Source organism: Salmo salar, chromosome 03 (genome assembly GCF_965601325.2).
Source record: "Salmo salar chromosome 03, fSalSal1, whole genome shotgun sequence".
NCBI classification, from domain to species: domain Eukaryota; kingdom Metazoa; phylum Chordata; class Actinopteri; order Salmoniformes; family Salmonidae; genus Salmo; species Salmo salar.
In genome coordinates, this window is record NC_138293.1 from 93,717,737 (window position 1) to 93,737,434 (window position 19,698).

General features: G+C 43.5%; 1 protein-coding gene and 1 long non-coding RNA gene across 2 annotated transcripts in view; one reads left to right on the plus strand and one right to left on the minus strand.

Annotated features, from left to right (window-relative positions):
- LOC106606307 (protein tweety homolog 2-like) overlaps nucleotides 1–19,698 on the minus strand; it is a 141,395-nt gene that overhangs the window by 22,039 nt on the left and 99,658 nt on the right. Inside the window, exon 4 of the mRNA XM_082972889.1 lies at nucleotides 800–1,020. Coding sequence (XP_082829015.1) covers nucleotides 800–1,020 — 221 coding nt within the window. The remainder of the gene's footprint in view (nucleotides 1–799; nucleotides 1,021–19,698) is intronic.
- On the plus strand, nucleotides 7,256–10,252 carry LOC145877427 (uncharacterized). Its single transcript, XR_014391728.1, has 3 exons — nucleotides 7,256–7,556; nucleotides 7,843–8,505; nucleotides 8,867–10,252. It is a non-coding gene; the product is annotated as an uncharacterized LOC145877427 (long non-coding RNA).

Consider the following 19,698-nt stretch of genomic DNA (forward strand, 5'->3'; position numbering starts at 1 on the left):
AGCTTTGAATAAGAGGGATATTGAGGTTAAAGTGCAAACCTACGGTCACCTCTAGTGCAATAGTGACATCATACTTGGCGAACTAGGGGAGAATCCATAGTGTGAGATAGTCTAGAAACGGCCATTTGAATGGAATGTATTGGATTGAAATGGCTTGGAATGGGCCCCAAACCACTGTTTGGTAACCCCACACCATGATAGCCTGCAGTAAATTGACCACACATATCTTTATAGAGAAGAGACTTGGTGGGTGAGGAGCGGCACTAAGCAATCGCTATGCTATTACATTTGTCTGGATAAATGTTTGTATAAATGCAGACAAATGTGTTCTAATGAAAGGAAGCAAAGGAGAGAGTGAGAGCGAGAGAGGTAGTGGGAGTGAGAGAAAGAGAGAGAGCACAAGAATAAGAGAGAAAGAAAGAGTGCCTTCCATCCCCCTCTGCCCTCAGTGAAACAACACCTCTTCATCAATACATACTGCATCCTCCACTGGTACAGTACCCCCTCTAGCAGTCACTTTATAACACACTTGACTCACCAGCCTTGGAAAACCAATATATATAGGTGTCAGATTACACCAGTCAGTCAGGCCGGAGCAACAGGCCCAGTCTAGAGCCTTGACTACAGTGAGAGGAGACACAGACTGGCTGGTAGTCACGATGAGGTCAATTATAATAGACATAGGTCAGTGACAGCAGCACTTCACTGTTCGTTCTGTCTGTCTGCATATCTGACTGTCTGTCTGCCCGCCTGCCTATCTGCCTGTCTGCATGCCTGACTGTCTTTCTCCTCTTCTCACCTATAGTACTCTACATAATCTGTCTGATCAGCGATGGCCGACAGGTCCACCTTGGCCTTGCTGAGGTCCGGCATGGAGGTCAGCTGTCTGATGATGTTGTCAGCCATCTGACCCATGAACCTCAAGGCCTGGACATAGTCTCCCCGCGTAGCAAAGATCTCATCCAGACGATCCAGGTGCTGCTGCAGACCCACCTCCATACTGCCCAGAGAACTGGAGACCTGAGAGAGAGCGAGAGAGAGAGAGATGGAGAAGGGGAGAGAGAGAGAGAGAAGGGGAGAGAGAGAGAGAGAGAGAGAGAAGGGGAGAGAGAGAGAAGGGGAGAGAGAGAGAGAGAGAAGGGGAGAGAGAGAGAGAGAGAGAGAAGGGGAGAGAGAGAGAGAGAGAGAGAAGGGGAGAGAGAGAGAGAGAGAGAGAGAGAGAAGGGGAGAGAGAGAGAGAGAGAGAGAAGGGGAGAGAGAGAGAGAGAGAGAGAGAGAGAGAGAAGGGGAGAGAGAGAAGGGGGGAGAGAGAGAAGGGGGAGAGTTTGAGTTTTTATAAAACCTTTATTTTATAGTCAAGTGTTAACATAAATAATGACACACTGCCTTTTCAGAAATGAAACACCAAATGTAATTCCCCCAAAAAATTACAAAAATACAAAAATAACTACTAAAATAACATAAAACATTTAAAAAATAAAAAAAATAAAGAACATATACATTCAACTTATTTCATCAACAAAAAATAGTTTCCCCTCCTCTACAAAACAAAGCGCTCCTTCGTATGCCCACTTCTCCTCAAACAATGGGAGATCTTTCACAGCTGAGTAGAACTCAAAATCCACTTTTATTCTTATTTTCACTAATCCTTTAAAAACACATCTTACATCCTGCCCATATCCCGTTTCTACCTTATGTTTCCTACTCAGAAAAATTGACATCTTTGCTAAAAAAAATTTAACAGTTGACATTTTTTCTGTTGCTTTCTATATTGAAACCCCAAAATAAAAACAGTGTTATTGAAAATCTCCCCTACAGCTTTAAACAAAGACTCCAGCATTTCCAAGAGGTTTTATCCTCTCACACTCCATAAAACAATGAAAAATGGTTTCTCTTATATTACAAAAAGGACATCCATCTCCAACATCTGAGTTAATAACAGATACAAAAGCATTAACTGCAATGATGCCATGTGTCGTGTCTTTGGGGTACCATTAAACTGAAGACATGTTTATCAATTAACTCCCTGTAATTATTATCACGCGATCAAACTGATTCATCGTTTAATTGTAATTAACTAGGAGATCGGGGCACCAAGGAAAATATTCAGATTACAAAGTTATAATTTTCCTAATATAACTTTCCTATATTATAACATTATATATTATATTCTATTATAGTATAGGCCGATTATCTTCTGGTTTAAATGGTGTATTTTACCTCGCGTCCAGTCTCATTCCAAACGTCGTAAATTGTTGTATCTGCACGAACCCAGTCTTTACTAAGAGTCATCCATACATCAATTGTCTTAACTGTTGGGGCTACAGGTTAGCAATGAACCCCGAGTCGGGATTGCTAACAAGGCTGGAAATTCAAAACATCAAAAATCGAATAATTTCAATTTCTCAAACAATCAACTATTTTACACAATTTAAAAGATAAACATCTCCTTAATCTAACCACATTGTTCGATTTTCAAAGAGGCTTTACGGCAAAAGCATAAAGTTAGATTATGTTAGGACAGTACATAGCCACAAAAGTACAAACATCCATTTTCAATTCAAGGTCAGGCGTCACCAAAAGCAGAAACCAGCTAGGAATTATGCACTAACCTTTGTCAATCTCCATCAGATGACACTCCTAGGACATTATGTTATACAATACATGCATTTTTTGTTCCATCAAGTTCATATTTATATCCAAAAACAGCATTTTACAGTAGCGTGAAATTCAGATTTTTTTCTTCTCTGAAATGCTTCCGGTGAACATAACAAAATTACTATTCGAAAACATTGGTAAATTATAATATTGTCATTCAAAGAATAATATATTATCATCTCGTAATTGCTACCGAATGGCCAGATCTCAAAATAACTTTACTGGGAAATCACATTTTGCAATAAACGGGGTGCTATGCTAAGAACAATAAGCTATGCTATACAGTTAGCATCATCTAATATCGATAATAACATTGTAAATATCCCCTTACCTTTGATTATCTCCATCAGAAGGCAGGCATCCCAGGTCCGGAAGGCATCCCAGGTCCGGAACAAATGTGGTTTCTTTTGACAAAGTTCATAATTGATGTCCAAATAACACCAAGTACTTAGCGTTCATTATGCTCCCACAAAACGTGGTGGGGGGGGGGGTGTAAAATCACGCCGAAAAGCTAAAAAAACCTAGTAAATAATCTATTTACGTTCGTTCAAACATGTCAAATGTTGTTTAGCATTAATCTTTTGGTCCATTTTTAACGTTAAACATCAGTAATATTTTCACACAACCTATCCTATGTCTAGATAAACAATGATGACAAACTCACGCTTCTCAGATTTATGCGCAGGCGCAAAAAAATGAAGTGATGACATGTCAACTTCCTCGCATTCTAATTTGCTCTCTGTTTATCATAGACGCTTCAAACAACTTTATAAAGATCGTTGACATCTAGTGGAAGCCGTAGGTGTTGCGAAATGAATCCTTTCTCACTATGGTATCTATAAAACAATGACACTAAATAGTACAGTCACAAAATTCACATTTTTTTTGGATCTATTTTTCACAGGTTTTTGCCTGCAATATGAGTTTTGTTATACTTACAGACACCATTCAAACTGTTTTAGAAAATTCAGAGTGTTTTCTATCCGAATGTGTTAATAATATGCATATCCTAGCTTCTGAGTTGGTGTAGGAGGCAGTTAAAAATGGGCACATATTTTTTTCAAAATGTCTCAATACTGCCCCCGAGCCCCAACAGGTTATTTACTAAACTAAGTAATTCACATAAAGTATACAAACAGTAATTATCATCACAAAGAATTGGTAGAGTAATGTGCCCTAGTGGCTAACAGGCATGGCTGGTGTCTTGTAGAACAATGGGTCATAAAATGTTCAGCTGAGGAGGTACACAGAGTTCATCAATATTAACAATTGACAATAGAACGCTCACTCATTCGGGAACAATTGCAATCAATATATATTTACGCTCAGTGTGTCGTCGGGATCCTTGTTGGAGCGTCGCCCCGTTGGAGAGTTTTGTCCGCGTTCTCTCTCTCTCTCTCGGTTAGAATGGATCTTTCAAAGCGACATTCATTAATGTCGTCATAGAATGGATGTTTCGTTGGTCTTCGCGTTCAATGATATAATTTACTTAGCTGCAGACTAATAATTAATATCAAAGACTTGTTCTTATTCTGTCGGTATCGATAGTCTAAAAGTTAACCACGTGGTATAGTTCACTTTCAGTAGAGTACTTGGATGGTCAAACCTATTGGCCAACTCGCAATGGAGTGGAGGCCGGGTCTATTAAAGTAGATCAGGCTATGGTTTTATAGTGAACATGTCACATGACACCTGGTCCTGTCTGTGTCCCAGGGGGCGTGCCGATGACTGAGTTAAGCTTGGTACAGAAATATAATTCTATCACATTAACATCAGTACATAGCATCTCAATGTATTACAAATAGCTTTATCCTTATTAATACATTCTATACAACCATGTGTATGCAAGTCTCAAGGCTGAGGCTATTATATAAACCGTTTTATGGTAATATGGCTATATTGTCTATTCTGAGTATCACAAAATTGTACCAAGCGGACCAGTTCATAGCTGGATTCTTCACCAATCTTCCATACCTTCTCCAGAACACAAATGTCATTCGGTTCCCCAATTCTGTGAGTTGGAAGAATTTCCTGTGTCTCTCTATGGGACCCCTCTGTGTCTCAACTGGGCCATGTGGTTGTAAGATTCTCCTCTGGAATTTTACAACCCTTTCACACAGGGCCTGGGTGGGGGGAGGTAGGTTGGGGGATGGTGCAAGGGGGGAGGGGGTCAACTGTCCTCCCTGTACTCAAAGAGGCCAACGTCATGACACATGCAAAACCCTCCATTGCATATCACCAGTACCCTTTTGTAACGGTGGCTTGTACAGTGCTCTCCATGCTGGCTTTACCTTGTCATCAATGCTCAATTTTACCCTCCATGGAGTGTCTTTTCTATTTTTCAATTTATCTTTATTCAACACCTTGACACACCCCCTATATAAGTCTTTCTCATTCACCTCATCCAAACCCACCTCTTCCAACCCTCTCAAATCCAGTAATATTGCCTTTCTTTCTGACTCTGGGATATTTGGTGTAATCCCTAGTCTTGGAAATGAGACGTCTTCATCTTGTACCTTCTTCTTGTGGCTATGAAGCATACCCCACTCTTCTACTGACAGAGCCTTCCTGCAGCTTCCCAGCAGTTGTCCTACAATCCTTTCCGACCTCACCCCCAAATGTTCAGCCACCCGTCTTCCATCCATTAAGGCGGGCCCAGCCATGGCCATTAACTGTTTTAAGGTGATGATGTTGCCCTTCACCAGAATCTTGGAAAAATGTGGAACAGCTGCAGTTGTGCAATCCAGTCTTGCCCCATACACCAGAGGTTCCTCCAACAGCCAATGCACTGACTCCGCTGAAGTTCGTCTGGATACCTTCATTATGCTCCACACCCTAAGTAAGGCCTCTGTAAAACGGAGGTATTCCCTCCCTAGAAATCTGGCTACTATCAACCAAAAATAAAGCTTTCTTTAAACCTAATCCTCCAACCTGCTGTAATACAAGACCTGTCACCCCTCTCCAAACCACATTTTCCGGTCCATAAAGCAACCTTTGAATAAACTGCAACCGGAAAGCAGCAGCCCTCCTAGCAAGATGTACAAGACCTTGTCCCCCCTCCTCTTTTGACAAATACAAAACACTTTGTGGAACCCAGTGATATTTATCCCAAAAGAAATCCACAATTATTGCCTGTATCTTAGCCAGAAGGCCAGATGGTGGTTCTAAAACTGACAACCGATGCCACAGTGCAGAGGCAATCACATTGTTAACTATAATAGTGCGCCCCCTATATGACATACGAGATAGCAACCAACGCCATCTCCTTATCCTCCCTTCCACCATTTCAACCACCCCAATCCAATTTTTTTTCCATAGTCCCCTCATCTCCTAGGTACACTCCAAGATACTTAAAACCTCCCTTACACCATTCCAGCCCCCCTGGCAAAGCCATGATCCCTCCAGACCATTCTCCAATCTGTAAAGCACAACTCTTTTCCCAATTTACCTTTGCAGAGGATATTCCCCTAAAACGATCCACCATTAGACTCAAACTATCCACCTCCGCTTGATTTTTCACTAAAACAACTACATCATCAGCATAGGCTGAGAGACGAATAGGAGGAATATCCCTTGAAAGGTACACCCCTTCAATGCGACTTCTAATGCTATTTAGTAGTGGCTCTATAGCGATGGCATATAACATTCCCGACAAAGAACATCCCTGCCTAATACCTCTACACACTTTAAAAGGAGCACTCAAACCACCGTTAACTTTCAATACACTTTCAATGTCACCATATATCACCTCTATCATGGCAATAAAACCAGAGCTGAACCCAAACGCCTCAAAAGTGTGCCATAAATATTGATGTTCAACTCGGTCAAATGCCTTTTCCTGATCAATTGAAATTAGACCAGCATCCAACCCAATAGCCCTAGAGACGTCCAAAAAATCACGAATCAGAGAAATGTTATCCCCTATCTGCCTGCCAGGAACACAGTAGGACTGGTCCGTATGTATGATTTGCCCCATCACCTCCCTCAACCTGTTGGACAAAGCCTTTGACAGGATCTTATAATCAGTGCACAATAAAGCCACCGGCCTCCAGTTCTTCACCTCCCTAGGGTCACCCTTTTTGGGCAGTAGGGTGAGGACAGCCCTTCTGCAGCTTATTGGTAGTAACCCTCCGGTTAAACTATCATTAACTACTGCTAGCCAATCCTCTCCCAACATAGCCCAAAAAGACTTAAACAAATCAACGGGAAGCCCATCAATGCCTGGTGCCCTTCCATTTTCCATGCCTTTTAACCCTTTCACGCGTGAGTTCCAAATATCTCTAACGGTTGCCACAGCGTGAGTTTTTTTGTGCACGTGATGTTAGAATGTTCTCTCCATTCCAGAATGTGATTGTTACGTAACAGTGCATTTAATCCGCGCTGCCCTCAAACCAAAGCACGCAGACTGTTTTTATTTATAGGCTGTTTCAACTTCAATTTCAAATGATTTTCTAACAAGTTTTTATTTTCTAAGAACAGTTTGAATTTAGGTGTGTTCCGCCTCCTCAATCATTCACATAAAAATAGTCATTTTTACTTTTGCGGACAATTACATTTTTGGGACATTTCTGACCCGGACAAAATTCCCCAAGCCCACCTTCATGGTGTTATATTCAATCATGCTTAGGTAGCTAGCTACATTCTTCTATTAGCTCTGTAAAACAATGCTAGTTGCGTCGGAGAAGTATTAGCTTGTGTTGTATTTTGAAGCTACATGGCCTTATGACTCCCTAGTGGCGCAGCGCTCAAAGGCACTGCATCTCAGTGCTAGAGGCATCACTACAGACACCCTGGTTCAAATCCAGGCTGTATCACAACTGGCTGTGATTGGGAGACCCATAGGGCAGCGCACAATTGGCCCAGCGTTGTCCGAGTTTGGCCGGTGTAGGCCATCATAGGTAAATAATAATTTGCTGTTAAATGACTTGCCTAGTTAAATAAAATAAAACATATGACCATGGTTTGTTTATTTGGTCTATTCAGCATGGCTCTGTTCTGCCCTGCCTTGCCCCCTTGTGGAGCTCAAAAGTTAGTTTCTTACTGTTATAACTCAAATCTGTGATTTTGTCAATGCAATAAACTATTTTTATAGCTGTGTTTATTATGTTATTTGTAATATTGTTTTATTGCTATATCCTTATATTGTATTCTAATTAATAATTCCTCTTTATTCTGTACTTTCAGAAACCACAAACAGTATTTGCCAATATCATAACTGGACATCTTTCGAGCTGAAGATTGAGGACAGCTTTTGTATGCTAACGTTCTCTCCTTAACAGTTTTACTGGATGGAAACACAGCAAGAAAACACATAGGCCAATATGTAATAGTCGTCTATTTTATTGAAGTATTGGTAGTTGGTTCAACAACAACTTGTTTTACTAGAGGACAAAAAATGTAATATGCATAACCCATATTTAATATTCATGCAGTGACTGAACAACAACTGCATTTCCACCCCCACCTCTAAAGGCATAGTATCATGGCAGGTCACCTGTCAAGTCACCTGTCAGGTCAGTCAGTCACTTATTGCTGCAGATGTGCTCAATAATGCTTGAGCATGTGATACTCCTCAAAGCATGGTGAAATACATAGAGGTGTATCACAAGCTAAACACATGTATTTTGTCATCTTCCTCTGCTTACGTCTCCTGGCGCCAGACAGGCAGACTTTGCAGTGCCTCCGTGTGCGACTACCTTGAGCAGCAGTTTGAGGGACTTTGCAGGGAAAATGCCGTGCAGTGAGGCGTAGGGGATTGTCTAAAGCAGGGCGACCCCCAGTGGAGGGGCGCCGAGGGGTGTGGTGCTCCTCCAACAGCTCTCTCATGAGGTTCTCTCTGTATTTTTGGTAGGTAATTACTTTACCTATGAGGGAGTGGGGAGGATGAGGAAAGTTAGAGGATGATGAGGCAGTGGGTAGGTTGGTGAGATATTGTCACTGTAATTGCATAATGGATTTGTATGTGAACTGTACATCCAATTACAAAAATACCTGTTTCAGTAATCATCTCACCTGTTAGTTGGCGGTGAACTATGCTGCCGTTGAGGACAGCAGTGTCGATCAGCTGGAAAAATATCTTCTTATACCACTTGGTCGTTTTCCGAGTGCATTCCACAAAGCTGTTTATCATGTCCGCCTTATCCACGGCCCCCATTTTGAGGTTATAGTCTAGCACACAATCTGGTTTTATCTTTCTCTCTCCCGTCAGGTGGTCCACCTTCCCTGTGGCCGACATGGTTGCTGTATGGACAGTGGAGAGGACATGGACGTCTCTTTTGTCATGCCACTTTACTGCCAGCTGTTGACCGTTCTCCTGGAACTCCACCTCCCCTCTCTGCATCTTCCTGCATCCGAATGCCGGCATCCCCTTCCTGTTCGACCTGACTGTGCCACAGGCCCCTGTGCTGTTGGAGAGCAGATGCTGGAAGAGTGTGGGACTGCTGTACCAATTGTCCACGTACAAAGTGTGTCCCTTGCTGAGATGAGGAGCCAGCATGGTCATCACCACGGACCCAGACACCCCAAGCCCCTCATAATGTTTGATGTCAGTGGTAGACCCTGTGTACACTATAATATCCAGGACATATCCTGTCTTCACGTCGCACATGACAAAGAACTTGACCCCAAACCTGTGCCTTTTGGAGGGAATATATTGACGGAACGCCAGCCTACCTTTCCATAACATCAGGGACTCATCAATGCATAGGTCCTTGTATGGCACAAAGACCCGACCAAATGCTGATGTCAGGCTGATAAGAACAATTCTTATTTTGTATAACGGGTCACTTAGGATGGCAGTAGCATTGTTGACGAAATGCAGGCATCGCAGCAGAATTAGGAAGCGGTCTTGGGAAAAGAGGGTGGCAAAGAAGGGAGTTGCAAACATAGGATCTGTGCTCCAGTAGTCTCTTAGGGAGTTCTTCTTTACTATCCCCATGAGGAGGACTGTCACCAGGAAGGTATACATTTCACTAATTGTGGTTGTCACCCATTTAGCGAGTTTCCCCCTCACTCCTGGCTCTCTCTTCTCCTGTAGCTCCAAGGCATAGCGATTGGTCTCCTGTACTATGTTTCCCACGAGCTCCTCTGTCAGAAACAACTTGAAGCACTCTGCCTCAGTTGGAAATGGCAAGGGGCGTTGCACTCCAGACTGGGACTCGTCAAAGCAAACAGCAGGGCCAGGAGGGGTGAAATGGCTGGCGGCCTTCCAGCTACCACAGAACTCTTGTACTTCATCCACTGTCGGTCTGCCTCCATCACCACCAGCATCTTCAAAGGGACCTGGTACTTCGTCAGTGGACAAGGGAACCTCAGATTCAGGGTTCTCAATGGCTACAAGGTTGGGGGGCAGCTCCTCACTGTCACTGTCAGAATCTGATTCCTGACTTTCATACTCAGACTCATTGTCAGAATTTAAAAAAATCTCCAGAATTTCCACATTTGTGAGTTGTCTCCTTTTGAAAGACATTGCTTTTGCTACAGCTTAGCTCACGAGCTACATACATAAACAACAACACTGAATGGCTCAGAGTGAGAGGGTACGTGATTGACTGCCGGCATGCGTCACTTGTATCAATAAATCACCATCAGAAAATGTTTTGTGTGGTAATTATTTGTGTATTTACTGTTTTATTCACATGTTTTCAATTCTAGGTGACAAATCATGCATTCCGATTCTTGCATAGATTGTAATGGGCACATATTATGTGTGTAAAATACTTATTTGAAGGTTATACTGATTATGATGAGCTAAGCTAATTCCAGCTATGTGTATGGAGCCATGTTTGTTGACATACAATGCATTCTGGGTTTCACGTAATCGTCTGACCAAAGATGTTATAACAAAATGAGGTGAGTAAGAGTTCACTCATTTTTTGAGGACTTCTGGAAAAGAATGGTGGGATGTGAACGACAGTAGACACACCCCTTCAACGTGCATACTATAAACAGACCGAACTCATCTTGTCTGTTATTATCTTCGGTTTCTGTGAGGAAAAAAATGCATGGCTGCGCGCTGAAACTAATCGTCGGATTACTTTCGATTTCTAGAAAGTGTTTTACTCAATTATTTTGATCAACGGTGAGCAAACCCGTGATGTGATTAATTGTAAATAGTAATTGCTATTAGCTAATTCATAGTGTAGTTTATGTCAGCCGAGAGTTAGAAAATATGACCGCTTGTGTTGCGTCAATCTTTCCTCAGCGCTAGGACAAATGTAGCCTACATTTTTCCGGTTAGGATGATTGTGTTATGCTATAGATACTTCTGTGAATATCTGAACATTGCATCAAAAAATAAACTGCTCACATTCTGGACATAACTTTGTAAGGACTGTGTTTGTGTAAATAGTTTCTGAAAAAAGTGTGGCCAGCTGCGCGCTGAAACTAATTGTCGGATTACTTTCAATAATTGTACATAGTAATTGCTATTAGCTAATTCATGGTATAGTTTACGTAAGGACTGTTTGTGTAAATAGTTTCTGAAAAAAGTGTGGCCAGCTCAAATGTTGATTGTTGCGTCATTCGAAACTGGCCGTTCTAAATGAGCATTCTAAATTAGTGTTCTAATCACACGGGGTGTGATCGTACGCTTCAGGGACCACTGTAGAACGATCACACCCCGTGTGATGGTACGTGTGAAAGGGTTAATGCAGTGTATAACTCCTGCAAAGACAATGGTTGCTCAAGCTCAACCTGAGCTTCTGCAGCCACCTGTGGGAGCCCATCAAGGAACTGCTGTGTCACTGTTTTATCCTCTTTGTATTCACACTTGTAGAGCTCAGCATAGAACTCTACTGCCCTCTTTCTAATTTCACTAGGTCTAGTGAGCTCTTGTCCAACAGCTTATTTGAGAGAATGAATAATTTTTCTTTGTCCATTGTTTTTCTCTAAACTAAAGAAAAATTTGGATGAGGCATCCATTTCAGAGATTCCCTGAAACTTACTTTTCACCAATGCCCCCTATGCTCTGATACCCAGCAGGTCTGCCAATGCAGCTTTTTTCCTCTTGAGGGCCTGAGTGTGGCCTCGATCTCCTGTGGTCTCAACCAACGTCATGAGTTCCACTATTTCAGTCTCTAGGGCTTTCAGTGATCTGGTGGTATCCTTGGTGACATTCCTCGTGTATTGCTTACAGAATTGTTGAATCTGGATTTTCCCTATATCCCACCACTGTTGAAGGGATACAAAACTGGCCTTTTGAGACCTCCACCTCTCCCAGAAAAAACTAAAACATTTCCTGAAGTGAGCATCACTCAATAAAGTGATGTTAAAATGCCAGTATGCGCTTTTAGGTTTTACATCGTTAATGAACACCACCTCTGTTATTAAACAATGATCAGAAAATCCCACTGGGGTTATCACACTTGATTTACAGACCTGAGATTGATGCTCAAAACAATAAAACCTATCTAACCTGGCCATAGAGATGGTGTTCTCTCTCACATGCACCCAGGTATACTGCCTTGTGCCTCCATGTTGACTCCGCCAAATATCACACAGTTCATTTGTTACAATGAGACGTTTTTAAAAAGTCCTTGAGGCTATATGAGGTTCTTTGTGATTTCTATCTAAATCACTGACTGTGCAGTTAAAATCCCCAGCAATAAATAAATAATCTTCATTATTACATTTCTCAATGGTATTTGATAATGTCTCTAAAAAGCATACCCTCTCAACTGCCACCACTGGGGCATATACATTTATCAGACACATAGTGATGTTTTCATACCTTACTGTAACTTTTAATAACCTCCCCTCAACTACCTCTTCAACCTCATATGACAAAGGCAAAAACCCTTTTGAGAACAAGATGGCCACACCCCCACTTTTTGAGTTTTTATGACTACACACCACTGTCCCCCCCCACTCCTGTTTCCACATAACTTCATTTTCCAAATTACTATGCGTTTCTTGTAGAAAAATTATGTCACTTCCCTTTCCCCTAATTAACTCATACACTATGGCTCTTTTTTTAACGTCTCTTGCCCCATTTACATTTAAAGAAGACATCTTAAAACTGCTCATGGATGAAAAAAAAATACAGAGGAAGACCCAGAAACCACATCTCTTTACAGAGTTAAAGCTGCGACTGAACTCTTTCATTTTCTTTAGAATTTACATCACTTATCACTCTCGTTACCACTTTCTTGAGTCTAGCAATTTCAGGGCTTGTCAAACTTTGCTGATTCAATAAACAATTCACTTTCAGGGAAAAAGTCTGTTACATTATAATCATGCATATATTTCTTCCCTTTTGTCAACTTCAGAAATTGACGTACCTTCCCAATCCCATACCTCCCTTCCACCCCATTTATCTCACTATTTTGTTGTGACGCGTCAGATGACTCACTCTCGCTATCCTCCCCAGAAGAAAACTCCACCATCTCTACAACCTGTTTATCTTCAAGTGATTTATCAATCTCTACCTTCCTCTTGGAATTAGACCCTTCCCCACCCCTTTCATTCTTCCTCTTACTCCTCGGTACTTTGAAAACAGCTGCTTCCTTTTCCATTATTTCAATCTCCTCTTGACCTCCAATTTCATTGTCCAACACCACCTCAGCGACGGTAGTCGCAATCTCACCGACTGTTTCCCCTCCCTCTTTGTTCTGATCTACCCCAATTGTCCCCGTATCCACACTGCCTTCCTCTCCTACTTTTCCTACCACATCTGCCCACCTTCTCCCTTCCCCTGCACCCTTAGCATGTTCATCCCTTCGCGGTGGTGCGTTAGCTGCACCAGCACTAGAGCTGCTACCGGGCTCTGCGTGCTCATTCTCGGGACAATTACGCACCAAATGCCCCTCTCTTCCACAGCCAAAGCATTTCATTGATTCAGTAGAAGCGTAGAAGACATAATCAAATCCATCAATCTTAAAACTGAATGCTAAATTCAGTTCATCAGTGTCCTTTTTTAAAATCATATGCACTTGTCTCCTATGAGACACGACATGTTTCAGCAACGGGGATTTGCATCCAAAAAGAACCTTCTTTATTGTTGATACAATTTGACCATGACGAGATAACTCTCGCTCCAACACTTCATCTCTAACAAATGGTGGCACGTTAGAAAGTATAACTTTCTTTGCCGGATTCATAAGCGGAAATACCGGTGTCTGTGTCTCCCGCAACACAACACCACTCTCAACTATCGTATTCACCTTTTCAATGGAATCTAAGAATATCACATTTACATTACATTTACATAATATTAATATCACTACAGCGCTATTCATCCTTGAGGCTGATTTGATACTATCATACCCAATGATAGCACCCACTGCCAAGCTACATTCTTCCACTGAACACCCGGCCGCAGCAGGAATCTTTACTCCATGTCGCCGACTAAGTTTTTCAAACTCCAAACTTCCGCGAGTGGCCATTGCAACCAGCCCCACCCGCTGGTTGTGCCCTCGCGAAATCCAACCTCAACGATCCCACCACCCCTATACGTGCTTAGTGATATTTAGAGAAGATACGCTTAAAACAACTAAACTAATCAACATATATATACACACACCAAAACCCAATAGAGTGAAGATAATTCCAGTCGCTCTCACAATCACTCCTGCTTCACGACTCACTCCCAGCATGCACTCCAACGAGAGAGAGAGAGAGAGAGAGAGAAGGGGAGAGAGAGAGAGAGAGAGAGAGATGGAGAAGGGAAGAGAGAGAGGGATGGAGAAGGGAAGAGAGAGAGGGATGGAGAAGGAAAGAGAGAGGGAGAGATATGGAGAAGGGAAGAGAGAGGGAGAGATATGGAGAAGGGAAGAGAGAGGGAGAGATATGGAGAAGGGAAGAGAGAGGGAGAGATATGGAGAAGAGAAGAGAGAGGGAGAGATATGGAGAAGGGAAGAGAGAGGGAGAGATATGGAGAAGGGGAGAGAAAGGGAGAGATGTGGAGAATGGGAGAGAGAGAGATGGATAAGGGGAGAGAGGGAAAAGGGGAGAAAGAGAGAGAGAGGGAAAAGGGAAGAGAGAGGGAGAGATATGAAGTAACACATGGAATCATCTAGTAACCAAGAAAGTGTTAAACAAATCAAAATCCATTTTAGATTTTAGATTCTTCAAAGTAGCCACCCTTTGCCTTGATGACAGCTTTGCACACTCTTGGCATTCTCTCAACCAACTTCATGAGGTAGTCACCTGGAATGCATTTCAATTAACAGGTGTGCCTTGTTAAAAGTTAATTTGTGGAATTTCTTTCCTTCTTAATGCGTTTGAGGCAATTAGTTGTGTTGTGACAAGGTAGGGGTGGTACACAGAAGATAGCCATATTTGGTAAAAGACCAAGTCCATATTATGGCAAGAACAGCTCAAATAAACAAAGAGAAATGACAGTCCATCATTACTTTAAGACAGAAAGGTTCTTCAAGTGCAGTTGCAAAAACCATCAAGCGCAATGTAGAAAATAGTAAAAATAAAGAAAAACCCTTGAGTAGGTGTGTCTAAACTTTTGACTGGTACTGTATATAGTACTATTGTTCCCGCCATATAGGTCAACAGTAGTGAAATTCATAGGGAATAGAGTACCACTTGGAACACAGTAACCTGACAGTATGGAGCCAGTGAGCGCAGCTATGTGGTAAGACAGTAAGGACACTATGTAACACACCCTCCTCTCCTCCCCAGGTCCCTAGGGAAGGTCTCTGATTGCCAGGAAACTGCTCTGATGCCCTGCCCCCACCACACACCACCGCCTGCCGCCTAACGTTCATCTTTCACCCTAGCCCGACCAACAGGAAGGAGAGGTGGGATCCTGACAGCCCATAGGTCTACCTGGTCTGGACGGAGAGGTGGAAGCCTCACAGCCTATAGGTCTGCCTGGTCTGGATGGAGAGGTGGAAGCCTCACAGCCTATAGGTCTACCTGGTCTGGATGGAGAGGTGGAAGCCTATAGGTCTGCCTGGTCTGGATGGAGAGGTGGAAGCCTCACAGCCTATTGGTCTGCCTGGTCTGGATGGAGAGGTGGAAGCCTCACAGCCTATTGGTCTGCCTGGCCTGGATGGAGAGGTGGAAGCCTCACAGCCTATTGGTCTGCCTGGCCTGGATGGAGAGGTGGAAGCCTCACAGCCTATAGGTCTGCCTGGTCTGGAAGGAGAGGTGGAAGCCTCACAGCCTATAGGTCTGCCTGGTCTGGATGGAGAGGTGGAAGCCTCACAGCCTATAGGTCTACCTGGCCTGGATGGAGAGGTGGAAGCCTCACAGCCTATAGGTCTGCCTGGCCTGGATGGAGAGGTGGAAGCATCACAGCCTATAGGTCTACCTGGTCTGGATGGAGAGGTGGAAGCATCACAGCGTATAGGTCTACCTGGTCTGGATGGAGAGGTGGAAGCTTCACAGCCTATAGGTCTACCTGGTCTGGATGGAGAGGTGGAAGCATCACAGCCTATAGGTCTACCTGGTCTGGATGGAGAGGTGAAAGCATCACAGCCTATAGGTCTACCTGGCCTGGATGGAGAGGTGGAAGCATCACAACCTATAGGTCTACCTGGTCTGGATGGAGAGGTGAAAGCCTCACAGCCTATAGGTCTACCTTGCCTGGAAGGAGAGGTGGAAGCCTGACAGCCCATAGGTCTACCTGGCCTGGATGGAGAGGTGGAAGCATCACAGCCTATAGGTCTACCTGGCCTGGATGGAGAGGTGGAAGCATCACAGCCTATAGGTCTACCTGGCCTGGATGGAGAGGTGGAAGCATCACAGCCTATAGGTCTACCTGGTCTGGATGGAGAGGTGAAAGCATATCTCTGGATCATACCGTAATTGTATAAACTAAACATTCAGAGAGACACTGTATTCAGAGACATACTGTAAGGATGAGATATATATATTGAATAGGGTATGAGTCTCCAGCTAACTGGGTTCTTCTCTGTTGTAAATTATATCCAGAATTCATCAAATTCCATAACAGTCACACCGTATTGTTCTTTTTCATTGACGTCATGCAACCTCAAAAAAATCTTTATTTGTCCTACTTCCTCATTGATTTCTAAGCAGCACACAGTGGTAACAAATGGCCTTCAGAGAACTTATGAGAGAAATTAAGAAGTCCCAAAAAATAACCAGATAGTGGTGTGTTAGAGAAGGAGGTGTGGCTAACTATTAATGTAACGTATGAATCTGTGTCTGCAGTTCGTCCCTGCATCTGACAGACTAGAACTGATAGTCTTGGGCCCTGTTCAGTAAGGGGCATGATGTCCCAAAATGTTTTGTAACACAACATGAATATCTGTCTTCTTAGAGAGACAGGTAATACCTTCCCGTTTCAAAACGTTTCCACCTTCTGAACAGAACACAGGTAATGCCTTGTCTAGCAGGTTGCCAGAGTAGAGTGCTTATTTACATGGGGCCGAGGCCTGCCGCCAAACCATCAGTGGCCCTGTTTCACTCTGTGCCCTCTGGCTGTGTGGCCCCTGGCTGTGTGGCCCCTGGCTGTGTGGCCCCTGGCTGTGTGGCCCCTGGCCTGCTCTCAGCTCAGTCTCTCACCACAGAGAGAAGAGGCTGCCAGCACAGTCACACAGTGACAGACACAGGTTGTGTGTCTCAAGTGGCATTCCATTCCCTATAAATAGACCAGGGTGGTCAAAAGTAGTGCACTATATAGGGAATAGAGTGCCATTTGGGACACAAAACAGAGAGCTGATAGAACCACTGTTCATTTAAGAGGGGGGATTTTACCAAACACGCCTCAGCGTCATCAAACCAGATAAGCTGGTTGGAATAGGGAAACATTTGAGGAGACATCTTAGGAACTGTGGGGAGTTTCCAACACTCTACCTCAGTGCATTTACACTGCCACAAATGGTATTTATAAAACATGTTAGTTACTACTTCCTGTTCTGGTCTAAATAAGGAAGTCTCTGTTTGTTTCCCTGGAGGACTGTTCACTACAATCAATACCAGCATAGATTGCAGGCCCCAGGAATCACATTGGAATACCATGGGAAACTCCCAGTACACAAAACATCCTGGAGGTACACTACCGTTCAAACATTTGGGGTCACTTAGAAATGTCCTTGTTTTTGAAAGAAAAGCACATTGATCAGAAATACAGCGTAGACATTGTTAATGTTGTAAATGACTATTGTAGCTGGAAACAGCTGTTTTTTTAATGGAAAATCTACATAGGCGAACAGAGGCCCATTATCAGCAACCATCACTCCTGTGTTCCAGAGGCACATTGTGTTAGCTAATCCAAGTTTATCATTTTAAAAAGGCTAATTGATCATTAGAAACCCCTTTTGCAATTATGTTAGCACAGCTGAAAACTGTTGTTCTGATTAAAGAAGCAATAAAACTGGCCTTCTTTAGACTAGTTGAGTATCTGGAGCATCTGGTGTGTGTGTGTGCGTGGTATGTGTGTGTGCATGGTGTGCGTGTGTGCGTGGATGTGTATAACCTGGATGTTTAGAGGGAGTAATGAGAGTAATGTGTCTAGAAACACTAAAAGGAGCTGAACCACCATTAGTACAGACAGATGGAGAGATAATCCCTGTTCTACTTCCTGTCTAACAGACGCTCTACTGCCCCAGACTGTTACTACCTTCTAACAGACGCTCTACTACCCCAGACTGTTACTACCTTCTAACAGACCCTCTACTGCCCCAGACTGTTACTACCTTCTGTCTAACAGACCCTCTACTGCCCCAGACTGTTACTACCTTCTGTCTAACAGACCCTCTACTACCCCAGACTGTTACTACCTTCTAACAGACCCTCTACTAGCCCAGACTGTTACTACCTTCTGTCTAACAGACCCTCTACTACCCCAGACTGTTACTACCTTCTGTCTAACAGACCCTCTACTACCCCAGACTGTTACTACCTTCTGTCTAACAGACCCTCTACTACCCCAGACTGTTACAACCTTCTGTCTAACAGACCCTCTACTGCCCCAGACTGTTACTACCTTCTGTCTAACAGACCCTCTACTACCCCAGACTGTTACTACCTTCTGTCTAACAGACCCTCTACTGCCCCAGACTGTTACTACCTTCTGTCTAACAGACCCTCTACTACCCCAGACTGTTACTACCTTCTGTCTAACAGACCCTCTACTACCCCAGACTGTTACAACCTTCTGTCTAACAGACCCTCTACTACCCCAGACTGTTACTACCTTCTGTCTAACAGACCCTCTACTGCCCCAGACTGTTACTACCTTCTAACAGACCCTCTACTGCCCCAGACTGTTACAACCTTCTGTCTAACAGACCCTCTACTGCCCCAGACTGTTACTACCTTCTAACAGACCCTCTACTACCCCAGACTGTTACAACCTTCTGTCTAACAGACCCTCTACTGCCCCAGACTGTTACAACCTTCTGTCTAACAGACCCTCTACTGCCCCAGACTGTTACTACCTTCTGTCTAACAGACCCTCTACTGCCCCAGACTGTTACTACCTTCTAACAGACCCTCTACTGCCCCAGACTGTTACTACCTTCTGTCTAACAGACCCTCTACTACCCCAGACTGTTACTACCTTCTGTCTAACAGACCCTCTACTACCCCAGACTGTTACTACCTTCTGTCTAACAGACCCTCTACTACCCCAGACTGTTACTACCTTCTGTCTAACAGACCCTCTACTACCCCAGACTGTTACTACCTTCTGTCTAACAGACCCTCTACTACCCCAGACTGTTACTACCTTCTGTCTAACAGACCCTCTACTGCCCCAGACTGTTACTACCTTCTGTCTAACAGACCCTCTACTACCCCAGACTGTTACTACCTTCTAACAGACCCTCTACTAGCCCAGACTGTTACTACCTTCTGTCTAACAGACCCTCTACTACCCCAGACTGTTACTACCTTCTGTCTAACAGACCCTCTACTACCCCAGACTGTTACTACCTTCTGTCTAACAGACCCTCTACTACCCCAGACTGTTACAACCTTCTGTCTAACAGACCCTCTACTGCCCCAGACTGTTACTACCTTCTGTCTAACAGACCCTCTACTACCCCAGACTGTTACTACCTTCTGTCTAACAGACCCTCTACTGCCCCAGACTGTTACTACCTTCTGTCTAAC